The 17,260-nt window shown below is 42.0% G+C and overlaps 1 protein-coding gene across 1 annotated transcript; it reads right to left on the bottom strand.

Annotated features, from left to right (window-relative positions):
* Positions 1-2,294: 2,294 nt before the first annotated feature.
* Positions 2,295-13,277, bottom strand: LOC110492233 (probable pleckstrin homology domain-containing family N member 1). Its single transcript, XM_021566370.2, has 11 exons — positions 12,817-13,277; positions 7,037-7,136; positions 6,405-6,548; positions 6,196-6,282; positions 5,990-6,068; positions 5,680-5,816; positions 4,493-4,639; positions 3,583-3,669; positions 3,269-3,344; positions 3,014-3,090; positions 2,295-2,751 (listed from the first exon to the last, which is right to left on the bottom strand). The coding sequence occupies exons 1-11, from the start codon at positions 12,909-12,911 to the stop codon at positions 2,644-2,646; spliced, it is 1,137 nt and encodes a 378-aa protein (XP_021422045.1). The 5' UTR covers positions 12,912-13,277; the 3' UTR covers positions 2,295-2,643.
* Positions 13,278-17,260: the final 3,983 nt, after the last annotated feature.

Here is a 17,260-nt window from a genome sequence, read left to right as displayed (position 1 = left end):
GTCGCTAGTGAAGCAGAGTACTACAGACAGTAGTCTACAGCAGAAGAATGTTCACCAGAATCTCTTCATTTCATTGGACCAGACTGAATAATATATACATACACAGTGCCTTCAGAAAGTATTCACACCCTTGACTTTTTCCACATTTGGTTGTTACAGTCTGATTTTAAAATGGATTAAATGGAGATTTTGTGTCACTGGCCTACACACAATACTCCATAATGACAAAGTGGAATTATGTTTTATAAAATTTTGAAAATTAATTAAAAATGAAGAGCTGAAATGTCTTGAGTCAATAAGGATTCAATGACTTTGTTATGGCAAGCCTAAATAAGTTCAGGAGTGAACATTTGCTTAACAGGTCAAATAAGTTGTATGGACTCACTTTGTGTGCAATAATAGTGTTTAATATGATTTGTAAATGACTACCTCATCTCTGTACCCCACACATACAATTATCTGTAAGGTCCCTCAGTCGAGCAGTGAATTTAAAACACAGATTCAAACACAAAGACAAGGGATGTTTTTCAATGCCTCGCAAAGAAGTCCACCTATTAATAGATGGGTAAAAAAAAGCAGACATTGAATATCCTTTTCAGCACGGTGAAGTTATTAACCCTCTAGAGAGTTAAGAGACTCTAAGCCCTGTCTAAGCTGGGGTAAGGGAGGTTCTACTAAGCTAACTTATGGAATTGTTTTAAGATGGTCATACCAAGGATCATTACAGTATTTGATTTAGAATTTTAAGACCCCTTTAAGGTATAAACAAATATATAAAAAAATTATTGGATGACACATTGAATTTGTTGTTACTGTTATTAGCCCATAGACGCATTGAATAACAGATTCACTACATGGAACAGATAGTAAAACATATATATAAAAAGGAAGTTTGTTCATTAAGTGTCTGCCCTATATCTGAGAGATATAAGAAAGCTCAGGAAACAATTGGTACCGGGGACCTCCAGAGGAGTCTTGTGAGGCTTGTGGGCGTCCTACAGAGGGGTCATATTAGTGTGTAGACCAAACTGTTGGGACGCTGCAGACAGAAGTTGGCAGAAGAGGCTTTACCGACTTCAGACGAGTCCTGTGAAGCTTGTGGGGATCGTAGAGCCAAACGGAGAACATCATCGTGAGAGTCTCATCTTTCATAATAGTTTGTAGGCCTAACCTTTCGGACGCTTTAGACCTTTTCTCGAGAAGACAGATTTTACGGATGTCTTATGGTCTGACAAACACCGCTCTAGCTCTGCCACCTTCTACTGCGGAAGGGCTATATTGGCAGATACAGTGGATTGAGACAAAGCCCTAGCTTAAACAGACGGATTTTGAAATACATTTTTTATTGTTAATTTGATTTCCACAGGGCCATGTAAATTGTAGGGGAAGGGTTAATTACACTTTGGATGATATATCAATACAAAGATACAGGCGTCCTTCCTAAGTCAATCAATCAAATGTATTTATAAAGCCCTTCTTACATAAGCTGATGTCAAAGTGCTGGACAGAAACCCAGCCTAAAACCCCAAACAGCAAGTAATGCAGGTGTAGAAGTCAGTTGCCAGAGAGGAAGGAAACCACACAGGGATTTCAGCATGAGGCCAATGGTGACATTAAAACAGTTAGAGTTTAATGGCTGTGATGGGAGAAAACTGAGAAAGGATCAACAACATTGTAGTTACTCCACAATACTAACCTAAATGACCGAGTGAAAGGAAAGAAGCCTGTACAGAATAAAAATGTTTTTGCAACAAGGCACTAAAGTAAAGCTGTAAAACATTTGGCAAAGAAATCAATTTTATGTCCTGAATCCAAAGTGTTATATTTGGGCCAAATTCAACACATCACTAAGTACCACTCTTCATATTTTCAAGCATGGTGGTGGCTGCATCATGTTATTGAGTGTGCTTGTCATCGGCAAGGACTAGTGAGTTGTTTAGGATAAAAAATAAATGGAATAGAGGTAAGCACAGGCAAAATCCTAGAGGAAAACCTGGTTCAGTCTGCTTTCCAACAAACACTGGGAGACAAATTCACCTTTCAGCAGGACAATAACTTAAAAGATAATGCCAAATATACACTGGAGTTGCTTACCAAGATGGCATTGAATGTTCCTTAGTGGCCTAGTTACAGTTTTGACTAATTGGCTTAAAAATCTATGGCAATACTTGAAAATGGCTGTCTAGCAATGATCAACAACCACTTTGACAGAGCTTAAATTAAAATAAAATAAAATAATACAATCAATGTGTCGAAACGCTTAGAGACTTACCCAGAGAGACTCACAGCTGTAATAGCTGCCGAAGGTGATTCCAACATGTATTGACTCAGGGGTGTGAATGCTTATGCTTATGTGAATGCTTATGTAAATTAGATATTTCTGTATTTCATTTCCAGTAAATTTGCAAACATTTCTAAAAACATGTTTTCACTAATTATGAGCTATTTTATGTAGATTGGTGAGAAAAAAATATATGTTTAATCAATTTTGAATTCAGGCTATAACACAGCAAAATGTGGAATAAGTCAAGGGGTATGAATACTTTCTAAAGGAACTGTATACATGATATCCACAAATAGTGTCTATTAATGAAAAGAGGCATGAGTCTTCTATATTGTGAGGCCATTGGTCAGTTAGTCTCATTAATGTGCAATTATCATTGGTTCCTGGGACTCCTTTCTGCTCCTTTGTTTTTTTGGCATGAGAGGTGGAGCCGGGTGGTTTGAGGTAGCTTGGAGGTTTTTTTCCGGCTATTGAGAAAAGAAATAAACACTACTGAGTCGTTCTGCAACTACTTTTTGGGACTTGTCTCTAATTTTCTTTTTTTTCTGTAAAAAACGTTCAAGACAAAATAACTTATTTTTAACATCCTGCATCTTCACAAAATAGATGTACATGTATGGCTCAATTGGAATCAATGGAAACAGGCAAAAGGCTAGCCACACAGTTTTCCCGATCCGTTTGTTTTGTTCCATCTTTTCCCATTTTAATGGGACTGTAATGGTACTTTACCTGTTGTAGCTGGAAGATCCAGTTCTGATATTCTTCAGGACAGGTGCAAGATACCTGCAGCGGCTCAATCAGTTCACCTGAGCCACACAATACACAATAGAAGTACAGTGCTCTTCACCAATACATACAGCAACACCTGACACAGTGGAATTGATACAGATCTCTTTGCAGTTTGGAGGGTCAATTTACAGTCAATTTCCCTCATTATATAAACATGTTAGAGCATAATGACATTATGTCTGTTTTGTATATAACCTGCTAACTCGAACTCCAGCCTCCCAGGTAATGCTGACCTCTCCACGGCTGTGATGCTTTTCCGAGGCAATCTACCCTAAAGTGTTAAGAAATACAGGTTGAAGTGCCATTTATCTTGAATTGAGAAAGGTTAGTATTGGATCACCTCTATATTTTACAACATCTTCTAAACTGTACATCATAGGTGACCTTACCAAGTTTCACACCAACATCTACTCTATAGCGACAATTGGCAAACTTGGTAAGGTCACCAGGTTCCTATTGTAGGAGTTCCAGTGAAATTGTTTTACCTAGAGAACATAATTTGACTGTACCTCATATATGACACTGAGGCTCTTGTTATCCACAGAGAGCAGGAGGACATCTTGAGGGAAGAGGACTAGAAGTTGCTGATGGAGTCCCTGCAAGAATGTTTTAACATTATCACACTGTTAATTTGATCTGAAGTCCACTATTATAATTATTATTAGCATTCTAATATTAGCATCATCAAGTATTATTATTAGGCCTATGATCATTATTGTTTGATTAGCATATTTATTAGCATTAGCATTATTTATATTTTTTTATGTAGCAGATACTAGTGATGAAGTAATGTCTGAGTATTTGATTCCTTTGCATGGGATGTATACCATGTGTTGAATCTGTTTTAGAACATACCTGTGTGTTTACCTAATTCTGGAAAGATGTCATTAATTATTTACCAGGGATTTAATGATCTGTTATTTGATTGACCAATGCATTAATTGTATTGTAATAGCTTTATTGAAACAGGAAGTGATAGACAATTTCTGAGTTTTGGCTAATGGTATTCAATTGGGTCTGCCTAAATAGTAATCTGTCTTCGTCCACTCTTTGTTGCTTAAAGGAGGTCATCCATCCAACTGCATGCGGCCCCTAAAGTTACACTGGTGGCAGCAGTGGTGCTATTTTTGTTGGAATTGTTATTTTTGTTATATTTCTGGACATTGTGGATAGCTAGATTCACCTACCTAGCTATTGAGATCTTTAGCAGATGTTGATCTTTTTGCTGGAGATAAGAGGGATTTCAGATTTTTGGGGTAATTTTGCCACCATTTCCACATAGTTTTGCCTTTTTCATTCCAGTACAACATGCATGCCTATTTGAATCGTTTAGCATGTCTAACATGACAGCTATCAAGACCCCTTAAAATGGACTTTAGAGTGCTGGTGAGTACACAAGTTACAGCGCGGGTTGTGTACCTGTCTCTGTGTGTTGATGATGTGGACCATGGATATGTATACAGGCTGGCCCATGTGCTGGATGGGGGCCCCTTCCCACTGCTGAATTGGGGCTTGCAGTAAATACGTTTTCAGTTCCTCTTTCTTCCAGATCTCATCGCAGGGTACCTACAGTAAGTGACAACAGAAACGTAGCTTCATATTTGGAGAGTTTCGCCATAATTATTTGCAGCAAATGTCCTTTCATGATGATGCATTTAGCTCATTAGTGTAATATATAGTTGAAGTCGGAAGTTTACATACACCTTAGCCAAATACATTTAAACTGAGTTTTTCACAATTCCTGACATTTAATCCTAGTAAAATTTCCTGTCAGGATCACCACTTTATAGTAACCGAAAGGTTGCAAGATTGGAACCCCTGAGCTGACAAGGTAAAAATCTGTCGTTCTGCCCCTGAACAAGGCAGTTAACCAACAGTTCCTAGGCCGTCATTGAAAATAAGAATTTGACAGAATGCGTCTCCTTCCTGAGCGGGATGACAGCTGCGTGGTCCCATGGTATTTATACTTGTGTACAGATGAGTGGTATCTTCAGGCGTTAGGAAATTGCTCCCAAGGATGAACCAGAATGTGGAGGTCTTGGCTGATTTATTTGGATTTTCCCATGATGTCAAGCTACGTTTGAAGTTAGGCCTTGAAATACATCCACAGGTACACCTCCAATTGACTCAAATGATGTCAATTAGCCTATCAGAAACTTCTAAAGCCATGACATAATTTTCTGGAATTTTCCAAGCTGTTTAAAGACACAGTCAACTTAGTGTATGTAAACTTCTGACCCACTGGAATTGTGATACAGTGAATAATAAGTGAAATAATCTGTCTGTAAACAATTGTTGGAAAAATGACTTGTGTCATGCACAAAGTAGATGTCCTAACCGACTTGCCAAAACTATAGTTTATTTTAACAAGAAATTTGTGGAGTGGTTGAAAAATGATTTTTAATGACTCCAACCTAAGTGTATGTAAACTTCCGACTTCAACTGTATGTAGTATGTGCTATTCATATGTGCTATTAGATGTTCAAGTTGTGATCAAGCAAAGTGAACCTCACAATTGTTCAGACAGTTTAACATTTTGCAATGACATCTGTTTAGGATCTGTAATTTACTGTATACGGGTGTGGTTCTTATGCTGATTGAATTACCAGGTAAGACAGTGCACAGTGGGAGGGGCTTAGCAGTTGGCTCATGGATTTGTATTTCCTCTCCTCCATGTGGTGTATCCATTTGTTCATCTCTGCTGCACTGGCACAGGTGAATACTTTGGAGTCCACCATTGGACCTAGAATGGGGAGGGAGATGGTAGCCGTGTTACAATACAATAATTAAACCATTTACTGTTGGCTTCGCATCATACCTATGACCGTAGCACAGCCATGATAAACCACAATAAATCATATACCCTTGTCTATTTATGCTTTAATGAACTCTCTGCACAATCATAATAGAACTCACCACTGATCTGGAACATGGTTTGTGAGTTGGAGGCTAGTGAGGTGGCTTGGAAAGACAGTCCAGAGAGAGGTAGCATGCCCTGAAAAAGAATAAGCAACACATTGACTAGCTGGCCTTAGGTGAACGCATTTTACATTCAAGTTAAATGTTCAACATGCATCTGCACAGTGTCGTTACAGTATTTCCCCATTTGTAAAGGAACCAACCTCATAGATAAAATCATGGTGAGAGTGGTCCAGAGATAGGATCAACAAGTGGAAGGAGAACAGCACCAGATAGTGTTCACGTGTCTCCTATAGGAATATAAACAAACACATGAACAGAACATCAATATAGCAGTACTAGATCAGGACATAGACAGTGAGTTTTGATTGATCTCGACAGTCTATCTGAGCATGGTGTAGTGAGATGTTACCTGTGTGTAGCTGTTGTGGAGAGACACCAGGGAGGAGTGCACTATCTCTCCATACATGTGTGTAGGTTGGCCCTCCCAGTCACGGATGGGCTGGTTGTAGATTCTGTGGTGTAGCTCCTCTCTGCTCCTGCCCCATAGCACAACCTAGGGGAATAGAATAGAATACTTCATTTGAAATGAGATGTTGTGAGGAGTTTACATTAGTATACATAAGTATCCCTTTATCATTAATGTGATAAAACAACTTTGATATAAAATAGTATATTGATGCACCATTGACACCATGCATTCACACTTGCAGGTGCCAATATGTGCACTCGAAGGGTGTGACCCACTGTTGTTTCCTGTGTGATAAGTGCATGGCAGAACCTTTTCAATTTCTGTATCTTAGTGTCATATTCATACAGATGGCCTCTCTCTCTCTCTCACTCACTCACTCACTCACTCACTCACTCACTCACTCACTCACTCACTCACTCACTCACTCACTCACTCACTCACTCACTCACACACACACACACACACACACACACACACACACACACACACACACACACACACACACACACACACACACACACACACACACACACACACACACACACACACACACACACACATCCTCCACTGACCTCCTGGTTGAGGTGTCTCACTGAAGGGTAGCGAGAGGGTGGACCGTCTTTTCCATTCCTCACGGAGAGCTGAAGCCTGCTCTCTCCTAGACTCCATATCCTGAAACATTATTCATATACAGTGCCTTCGGAAAGTATTCAGACCCCTTGACTTTTTCCACATTTTGTTACGTTGCAGCCTTATTCTAAAATTGATTAAGTCGTATTTTCCTCTCATCAATCTACACACAATACCCCATAATAACAAGGCAAAAACAGGTTTTATTAGAAATGTTTGCAAAAAAAACATAAATATTACATTTACATAAGTATTCAGACCCTTTACTCAGTACTTAGTTGAAGCACCTTTGGCAGCGATTACAGCATTGAGTCTTCTTGGGTATGACGCTACAAGCTTGGCACACCCGTGGATCTCTCTGTACTTTGCTCTGTTCTTCTGTGCCTCGATCCTGACTTGTCTCCCAGTCCCTGCCACAGAAAAACATCCTCACAGCATGATGCTGCCCCACCATGCTTCCCCATAGGGATGGTGCCAGGTTTTCTCCTGACGTGACGCTTGACATTCAGGCCAAAGAGTTCAATCTTGGTTTCATCAGACCAGAGAATGTTGTTTCTCATGGTCTGAGAGTCTTAAGGTGTCTTTCGGCAAACTCCAATCAGGCTGTCATGTGGATTCTGTCTGGCCACTCTAACATAAAGGCTTGATTGGTGGAGTGCTGCAGAGATGGTTGTCCTTCTGGAGGTTTTTCCCATCTCCACAGAAGAACTCTGGAGCTCTGTCAGAGTGACCATCGGGTTCTTGATCACCTCCCTGACCAAGGTGCTTCTCCCCCCAATTGCTCAGTTTGGCTGGGCGGACAGCTGTAGGAAGAGTCTTGGTTGTTTCAAAATTCTTCCATTTAAAAATGGGGACCTTCAATGTTGCAGTGATCACCTCCCTGACCAAGGCGCTTCTCCCCCCGATTGCTCAGTTTGGCCGGGCGGACAGCTGTACGAAGAGTCTTGGTTGTTTCAAAATTCTTCCATTTAAAAATGGGGACCTTCAATGTTGCTGATATTTTTCAGGTGCCCTGCCCACATCTATGCCTCGACACAACACAATCCAGTCTCAGAGCTCTACGGACAATTCCTTCAACCTAATGACATGGTTTTTGCTCTGACATGAACTGTCAACTGTGGAACTTTATATATACAGTTGTGTGCCTTTCCAAATCATGTCAAATCAATTGAATTTACCACAGGTGGACTCCAATCAAGTTGTAGAAACATCTCAAGGATGATCAATGGAAACAGGATGCACCTGAGCTCAATTTCTAGTCTCATAGTAAAGGGTCTGAATACTTACGTAAATAAGGTATTTCTGATTTTATTTTTTTATTTATACATTTGATAAAATGTTTGTTTTTTTACTGTTTTCGCTTAATCATTATGGGGTATTGTGTGTAGATTGCTAAGGATTTTTTTAAAGTCCATTTTAGAATAAGGCTGTAATGTAACAAAATGTGGAAAAAGTCAAGGGGTCTGAATACTTTCCAAAGGCACTGTATATCAGCAGTCACATTAACCACAAAACCTTCTCACAAAGATGTTTATATCTCCCATTTATCCCACACTACTGTAACATCTCATAGAACTGTAGACCAATTTGCCCACCTCATTTACAAGCCAGCCATGTTGCCTGAGCCCCCTTCACCCAACAGTGTCCAGACATAAGCAGATTAAAGTGTGGAGCAGACACCCACCATCTGACCCCCTCACATAAAGACCTGTTGCCCACATTCACCCATTTATCTGGTAGTAATACAGTAGCTACATACCCCTAAACCACATATGTCAGAGTCAAGGCCCGCGGGCCACATCCGGCCCGCAAGAAGGTTTTTTACGGCCCCTGGGATGATCTTGATTTATTATTAGAACCGGCCCGCAGCAAGCCGGCAGCCCGCAGATCTTTTACACGCACCAATACTACATTTCCCACAATGCAAAGGTGACGCACCGAGCAGTAGGCTGCTTCATTTCAATATTTATTGGCACAGCAGTCGTCAGCATCACAGTAAAATTAACTTTCAGATACCCATCAAAAATGGCAAAACGGAAGGTGGATACTGAGAACCGGGGGTTTCAAACAAGGTGGGAGTCGGAGTATATGTTCACGAAGGTAGCTGGAAAACCTGTGTGTCTTCTGTGTGGAGAAAGTGTGGCGGTACTGAAAGAGTATAATCTGAGACGACATTATGAAACGAAACACGCGGACAAAAACAAGAATATGGACATGGAACAAAGGCTACAAAAGGCAGAGGAATTAAAACGAGGCCTCAAATCTCGACAGGCTCTGTTCAAAAAAGCCAAATCACAAGGCCAGGCTGCTGTCAAGGCCAGTTTTATTTTGGCAGAAGAGATCGCTAAATCAGCCCGGCCATTTACGGAGGGGGATTTCATCAAAAACTGCATGATTAAAGTTTGTGACGAAGTTTGCCCAGAAAAAAGGCAACTCTTTTTAAATGTGAGTCTGAGCAGAAACACCATTGCCGAGAGAGTAGACCAGTTGTCCATCAATCTAAAAGAGCAGCTTGTGAAAAAGGGAAAAGATTTTATTGCATATTCCTTGGCTGTGGATGAGAGCACCGACATTTCTGACATTGCCCAGTTGTCAATTTTCATCCGCGGAGTGGACTCCAACCTAAGCGTGACAGAGGAGTTTTTGGCTTTACGTCCTATGCATGGCACAACTACGGGGCATGATTTGTATGAAGAGGTGTAAATGAGATGGAGCTGCCTTGGGAAAAACTCGTGGGTTTGACAACCGACGGAGCACCTGCGATGTGTGGACACAGGAGCGGACTGGTGGCGAAGATACGGGAAAAGATGCAAGAGGAAAACGCGACAGGTGAGCTGACAGCTTATCATTGTATCATACACCAGGAAGCGTTGTGCGGTAAAGCCTTGAAAATGGAGCATGTAATGAGCATCATCACGCGCACAGTTAACTTTATCAGAGCCAAAGGTTTGAATCACCGCCAGTTCAAGGCATTTCTGACGGAGTTAGAAACGGAGCATGGTGATTTGCCTTATCACACAGAGGTGCGATGGCTAAGCCAGGGAAAGGTGCTTCAAAGATGTTTCGAGCTTCGTGAGGAGATTTGTCTGTTCTTGGACAGCAAAGGGAAAGACACAACACAACTCCGAGACGAAATGTTTCTGTGTGAAATGGCTTTTCTGTGTGACATTACGAGTCATCTGAATGCAATAAACTTGCAGCTGCAGGGTCGGGATCGTGTCATCTCTGATATGTACAGTACAGTGAAGGCATTTAAAACCAAACTGACTCTGTGGGAGACGCAGATGCGGAAAGAAAATTTGAGCCACTTTCCCAGCTGCCAGACCATGAAAGAGAAGCTCTCTACCAGTGCGTTCCCGAGCACACAGTTGGCTGATAAAATAGGTATGCTTGCCGCTGACTTTCGACGCCGATTTGCTGACTTTGAAGCACAAAAAAGCAGGTTGGAACTGCTCGGTAACCCATTTGCTGTTGACGTGGAAAGCTCACCACCAAACCTCCAAATGGAGTTGATTGACCTCCAATGCAATGATGCACTGAGGGCAAAATATGCGGCAGTGGGTGCTGCGGAGTTCGCCCGTTTCCTCCCCGGCACAATGCCCCAGCTGCGCATCCAGGCTGCTCAAACGTTGTCTATGTTTGGCAGCACATACCTGTGTGAACAACTGTTTTCTTTGATGAACCTGAACAAAACATCACACAGAAGTCGACTTACTGCTGAACACCTCCACTCAATTCTGAGGATTTCTTCAGCTCAGAGCCTTACCCCGAACATTGATGAACTTGTGGAAAAGATGGGACACCACCAAGTATCACCCTCAACCTCAAACAAGTGAACATTACTGTGCAATCACATATTTAGAGTTTTTACTCAGTTCAAGTTTAAAAGTTAAAATTTAATATTTGTTTTCACTGCATGTTACTTCTCCTTAAACAAAGTGTTGTTTTTGATTAATAGATTTTTGCACTTTATTTTTTTGTATTTCAATCCAATTATATTTTAAAAATATTTCAGTTGAGTGGATGATAGAAAATTGCTATTATTGTTTTTTCTTTGAAGTAAATTTAGCCCACTTTTGCTAAAATAGAAAATATAGTCTACTGATGGTGCCTTGAATACCGGTTTCTTTCATTTAATGTTCATGTTATGGGGATATTTATATAAAGGAAATTTGTCTTTTGTGTCTGTTGAAAATTAAAGATTACTGACAGAGCCATAAGAAAATATTGCTTTATTTATCTGATCATATTGTAATATATTTGTTAGGTTTTCAGTAGGTTCAATTAGGTTCACTAGACTATATGCGTCATTTAAAATTTTTTCAATGAACATTCGAACAGTCCGGCCCTCGTCTTGTAGCTGATTTTTTTATTTGGCCCTCCGTCCATTTGACTTTGACACCCCTGCCCTAAACCATTCCCTATGTGTGTCAACAGTTCTGTCACAACTGTGTTTGTGCTTGAGTGTCTGTCTCTGTGTGTGCATGTGTCCCTTTGTGTGTGTGTGTGTATGCACTGTTTGAATGCAGTGTGTGTGAACCTATTCATGCTTGTGTGTGTGTGGGTGTGTGTGTGTGTGTGTGTGTGTGTGTGTGTATATATATATATATATATATACATACATACATTCATAAGTGTGTCAATGTGTGTGCGCGGACAAGCATCCTCGCGCGTGTGCACAGTATGTGTTGCTTGTGGCTGATCCCTTGTCTTCTCACAGTTTGGGCACGTGAAGTCTGTGAGCTGCTATTGTGATTAGCTTCTCGTTTCCCCCACTCCCCACATGACGGGATTTAGAGGCCTGGCCAGTGTTAGACCAGACTGGACAGGAGGGAGAGACGAGCGGTAGCATTGTCTGCTAATTAGGGAGACAATATCACCGGCCGCTCATGTCCTAATCACATCAGTGCCGCTTCAGTGAGGATCAGTACGTTTATGTCTAACGTTTATGTCTCCAAACTAGCGTTCTGACTCTTTGTGTGCTTTTGTGTGTAAATGAAAATGACACAGATGCATTATGTTTCATTGTTCAATAAAATATGCCCTCAAATGTCATTGTTTCTTTCTCAAGGAACTGAAGTTCTGAAGTGGTTGAAACTGCTAGCACACTTGTCAATGTGTGCTCTATTTTCATCACTCACCCCAAGGCAAAGCGATACCACTTCCTCTCAATACCTCGTCAACCAAACACACCTCGTTCTTATTACCAAAACCCAACAATAGGTACTATTTAATAGTATTGCTTCAAACTTTCTTACAAAGCCAAGAGGCTCAGTATTTTACTGCTTTTTTTAACTAGATTCAGAGAAATTGATATTGTGAAGCGTATCTATTCAGTTGTGACCATGCTTGATAGTCTTAGTGTCATGTGTCATCAACATATTTAAAATCTCCACAGTCATTACATTTACGTCATTTAGGAGATGTTCTTATCCAGAGAGACTTACAGGAGCAACTGGGTTAAGTACCTTGCTCAAGGGCACATGGACAGATTGTTCACTTAGTCATCTCAGGGATTCAAACCAGCGACCTTTCGGTTACTGGCCCAACACTCTTAACCTCTCTTTACCTCTAGGCTACCTGCCGCTTATGTTTCCGAATCAAATTAAAATGGGATTGTGAGGATGTAAAAAGCCGAATGGCAGTCTATCAAACTCAAACAGACCACTCCCATGAGGGATTGATAGGGTTCATGGTCTTCTGTTAACAAAATAAGACTCACCCTGAGTTGTCAATCTCCAGGAGCTCGATCTCGTCAGGGCCCACATCGTCAATCCCGGAATGCGCTCCACTCTGAGTCACACTACAGCATCCCATGACCAGGTAGCACTCTCCTCTCTCAGCCTAGTCCAGTCCAGCGAGACACAGAACTCTTTCCTTCACCCTCAGTTCCTAGTACACTAACTATACTGTACCATCTGTCTCCGTCTGCATTCATCCCCACAGCTAAGACCAGACGGAGGATATTTAGAGAGAGGGAGGGGGGGAGGAGAGGAAAAGAGGACCGGCACAGTGCAGAGGGAAGGGAGGGCTATGTCGCTTAACTTCTCAGTTCTCAATTTCTTCTAAAACACAATATCACTATCCCTGAAATATCAAGAAAAAGGTGGCAAAGCTTCTGAGATGAGTTGAGTCAAGAAGCAAAAAGCTGTGAGCAGCGTCACAGTGCACTCACTCTTCCTTCCTGTCAGTTTGCACGCAGAGAGCCATGCAACTTCCTCAGTGGCCTTTTCACTTTGACGGTGTCACAGAGCAAATTTGAGTTCTTCCGAAGCCTGTCTGCTTTCCCTTTGGAGAATCATGCAGATGAAGCAATTGATGGCAGAGCCATTGAGAAACAAGAGACGCTGTTGACCATTGTTGAAATAATCCTCCTGTTTACATGTGTAGTGCTTAATAAGTACAGAGGCATGATAATTATGTGTTTCACAGCTGAAAGACAAAGGGCTGCAGTCATAACAACAAGCCACAGCTTCAACACAGTTGTGCGGTGTGTTGTAGTTGTTGTTTGTACAGTTGGATTGGTGTGGGCACTGTTGGATTGGTGTGGGCAATTCCACAATAACAGAGTGACGCTGAGACACAGATTTTCCACTTTAAAAAGTATATGGACAACCCTTCAAATTAGTGGATTTGTCCATTTCAGCCACACCCATTGCTGCAGGTGTATAAAATCGAACACACAGCCATGCAATCTCCATACACAAACATTGGCAGTAGAATGACTCGTACTGAAGAGCTCAGTGACTTTCAACGTGGCACCGTCATAGGATGCCACCTTCCAAAAAGCCAGTTTGTCAAATTTCTAGAACTGCTAGAGCTGCCCCGGTCAACTGTAAGTGCTGTGAAGTGGAAACATCTAGGAGCAACAACAGCTCAACCGCGAAGTGGTAGGCCACAAAGGCTCACAGAACGGGACCACCGAGTGCTGAAGTGCGTAGCTTGTGAAAATTGTCTGTCCTCGGTTGCAACACTCACTACCGAGTTCCAAAATGCCTCTGGAAGTAACGTCAGCACAGAATCTGTTCATCAGGAGCTTCATGAAATGGGTTTCCATGGCCAAGCAGCCGCATACAAGCCTAAGATCACAATGCCAAGCGTCGGCAGGAGTGGTGTAAAGCTCACCTCCATTGGACGCTGAAGCAGTGGAAACGCATTCTCTGGAGTGATGAATCACGCTACAGCATCAGGCCATCCAACGGACAAATCTGGGTTTGGCAGATGCCAGGAGAAAGCTACCTGCCTAAAGTTTGGTGGAGGAGGAATAATGGTCTGGGGCTGTTTTTCATGGTTCGGACTAGGCCCCTTAGTTCCAATGAAGGGAAATATTAACGCTACAGCATACAATGATATTCTAGATTTGTGAAAACAGTTTGGGGAGGGTTCTTTCCTGTTTCAGCATGACAATGCCAGCCATGCACAAGGCGAGGGCCATACAGAAATGGTTTGTTGAGATTGGTGTGGAAGAACTTGACTGTCCTGCTTACAGAGCCCTGGCCTCAATCCCATCGAACACCTTTGGGATGAATTAGAACGTCGACTGCGAGCCAGGCCTAATCGCCCAACATCAGTGCCCCAACTCACTAATGTTATTTTGGCTGGATGGAAGTAAGTCCCCACAGCAATGTTCCAACATCTAGTAGAAAGCCTTCCAGAAGACAGGAGACTGTTAAAGCAGCGCAGGAGGGACCAACATAATGCAAATGGTTTTGGAATGAGATGTTCGATGAGCAGGTGTCCACATGCTTTGGGTCATGTAGTGAATGTCAAACAATATCCAATGTTTGTAAAGTTAAACTAAACTCAAACTCAAATCAAATCAAACGTTATTTGTCACGTGCTAAATACAACCGGTGTAGACCTTACTGTCATGTATTGTCATGTTGTGTCTTGTTTCTGTCCTTTCCCTTCACCCTGTCTCCCTCTGCTGGTCGTTATTAGGTTACCTTTTCTCCCCCTCTTTCCCCCAGCTGTTCCTTGTCTCCTCCTAACTACCTCGTCACCCCCTTTTCCCACCTGTTCCCTTTTTCCCTCTGATTAGTCCTCTATATCTCTCTCTGTTTTTGTTTCTGTCTTTGTCGGATTCTTGTTTGTGTTATTCATGCCTGAACCAGACTATCGTCATGTTTGCTGCAACCTTGTCCTGTCCTGTCGGAATCTGCCGGTCCATCTGAGCCTACGTATGTTTTGTTATTAAAGAAGCTCTGTTTACGTTAATTCGCTTTTGGGTCCTCATTCACGCACCGTAACACTTACAGTGTTAAGAAAAAAATGTAATATGTGTTAAGTAAAAAATGTAAAATAGAAAATAAAAGTAACAAATAATTAAACAGCAGCAGTAAAATAACAAGCAAGGCTATATACAGGGGGTACCGGTACAGAGTCAATGTGCGAGGGCACCGGTTATTTGAGGTAATATGTACATGTAGTTAGAGTTAAAGTGACTATGCAGAGATTATAAACAGAGAGTAGCAGCAGCGTAAAAGAGGGGTCTGGGTAGCCCTTTGATTAGCTGTTCAGGAGTCTTATGGCTTGGGGGTAGAAGCTGTTAAGAAGCCTTTTGGACCTCGACTTGGCGCTCCGGTACTGCTTGCCGTGCGGTAGCAGAGAGAACAGTTTATGACTAGGGTGGCTGGAGTCTTTGACAATTTTCAGGGCGGCCTTCCTCTGACACTGCCTGATATAGAGGTCTTGGATGTACTGATGTACTGGGCCGTACGCACTACCCTCTGTAGTGCCTTGCAGTCGAATGCCAAGCAGTTGCCATACCAGGCAGTGATGCAACCAGTTCTTGATGGTGCAGCTGTAGAACCATCTGAGGAGCTAAGGACCCATGCCAAATCTTTTCAGTCTCCTTAGGGGGAATAGGCTTTGTCGTGCCTTCTTCACAACTGTCTTAGTGTGTTTGGACCATGATAGTTTGTTGGTGATGTGGACACCAAGGAACTTGAAGCTCTCAACCTGCTCCACTACTGCCCCGTCGATGAGAATTTGGGCGTGCTCGGTCCTCCTTTTCCTGTTGTCCACAATCATCTCCTTTGTCTTGATCACGTTGAGGGAGAGGTTGTTGTCCTGACACCCCACGACCAGGTGTCTGACCTCCTCCCTATATAGGCTCTCATCATTGTGTCTCTCTGTTGTGTCATCGGCAAACTTGATGATGATGTTGGAGTCGTGCTTGGCCATGCAGTCATGAGTGAACAGGGAGTACAGGAGGGGACTGAGCACGCACCCGTGAGGAGACCCCGTGTTGAGGATCAGTGTGGCGGATGTGTTGTTCCCTACCCTTACCACCTGGGGGCGGCCCGTCAGGATGTCCAGTATCCAGTTGCAGAGGGAGGTGTTTAGTCCCAGGGTCCTTAGCTTAGTGATGAGCTTTGAGGGCACTATGGTGTTGAACGCTGAGTTGTGGTCAATGAATAACATTCTCACATAGGTGTTCCTTTTGTCCAGGCGTGAAAGGGCAGTGTTGAGTGCAATAGAGATGGCATCATCTGTGGTTCTGTTGGGGCGGTATGCAAATTGGAGTGGGTCTAGGGTTTCTGGGATAATGGTGTGATGTGAGCCATGACCAGCCTTTCAATGCACTTCATGGCAACAGACGTAAGTGCTACGGGTCGGTATACACAAAGTATATATAAAATACACAAAGACTACTTTAAACTATTTCAATTTTTGCCTAAATAACATACCCAAATCTAACTACCTGTAGCTCAGTACCTGAAGCAAGGATATGCATATTCAAATAAAATCACATTTTATTGGTCACATACACATGGTTAGTTTCCAACAATGCAGTAATATCTAACAAGTAACAAGTAATCTTAGTTTCCAACAATGCAGTAATATCTAACAAGTAACAAGTAATCTAACAACTACCTTACACACACAAATATAAGGGATGAATAAGAATATGTACATACTGTAGAAATATATTGATGAGCGATGGCCATGCGGCATTGGCAAGATGCAGTAGATGGTATAGAGCAGTATACACATATGAGATGAGTAATGTAAGATATGTAAACATGATTAAAGTGGCGATATTTCAGGTGACAAGTGATACCTTCATTAAGTCCATTTATTAAAGTGGCCAGAGATTTGAGTCTGCCTCTCTATGTTAGTGATGGCTGTTTAACAGACTGATGGCCTTGAGATAGAAGTCC

The sequence above is a fragment of the Oncorhynchus mykiss genome, chromosome 16, assembly GCF_013265735.2.
Source record: "Oncorhynchus mykiss isolate Arlee chromosome 16, USDA_OmykA_1.1, whole genome shotgun sequence".
NCBI classification, from domain to species: Eukaryota; Metazoa; Chordata; class Actinopteri; order Salmoniformes; family Salmonidae; genus Oncorhynchus; species Oncorhynchus mykiss.
The sequence above is the reverse complement of the archived record's forward strand: the minus strand, read 5'-3'. Positions and strand labels throughout refer to the sequence as shown.

Excerpts from the sequence above, each read along its gene's own strand:
- LOC110492233 (XM_021566370.2), bottom strand. The coding sequence starts at position 12,911 with ATGGGATGCTGTAGTGTGACTCAGAGTGGAGCGCATTCCGGGATTGAC. Across the intron at positions 5,817-5,989 it reads AACCATGTTCCAGATCAGTG|GTCCAATGGTGGACTCCAAA; the intron begins GTGAGTTCTATT and ends TCCCCATTCTAG. Across the intron at positions 2,752-3,013 it reads GGATCTTCCAGCTACAACAG|CCGGAAAAAAACCTCCAAGC; the intron begins GTAAAGTACCAT and ends TTTTCTCAATAG.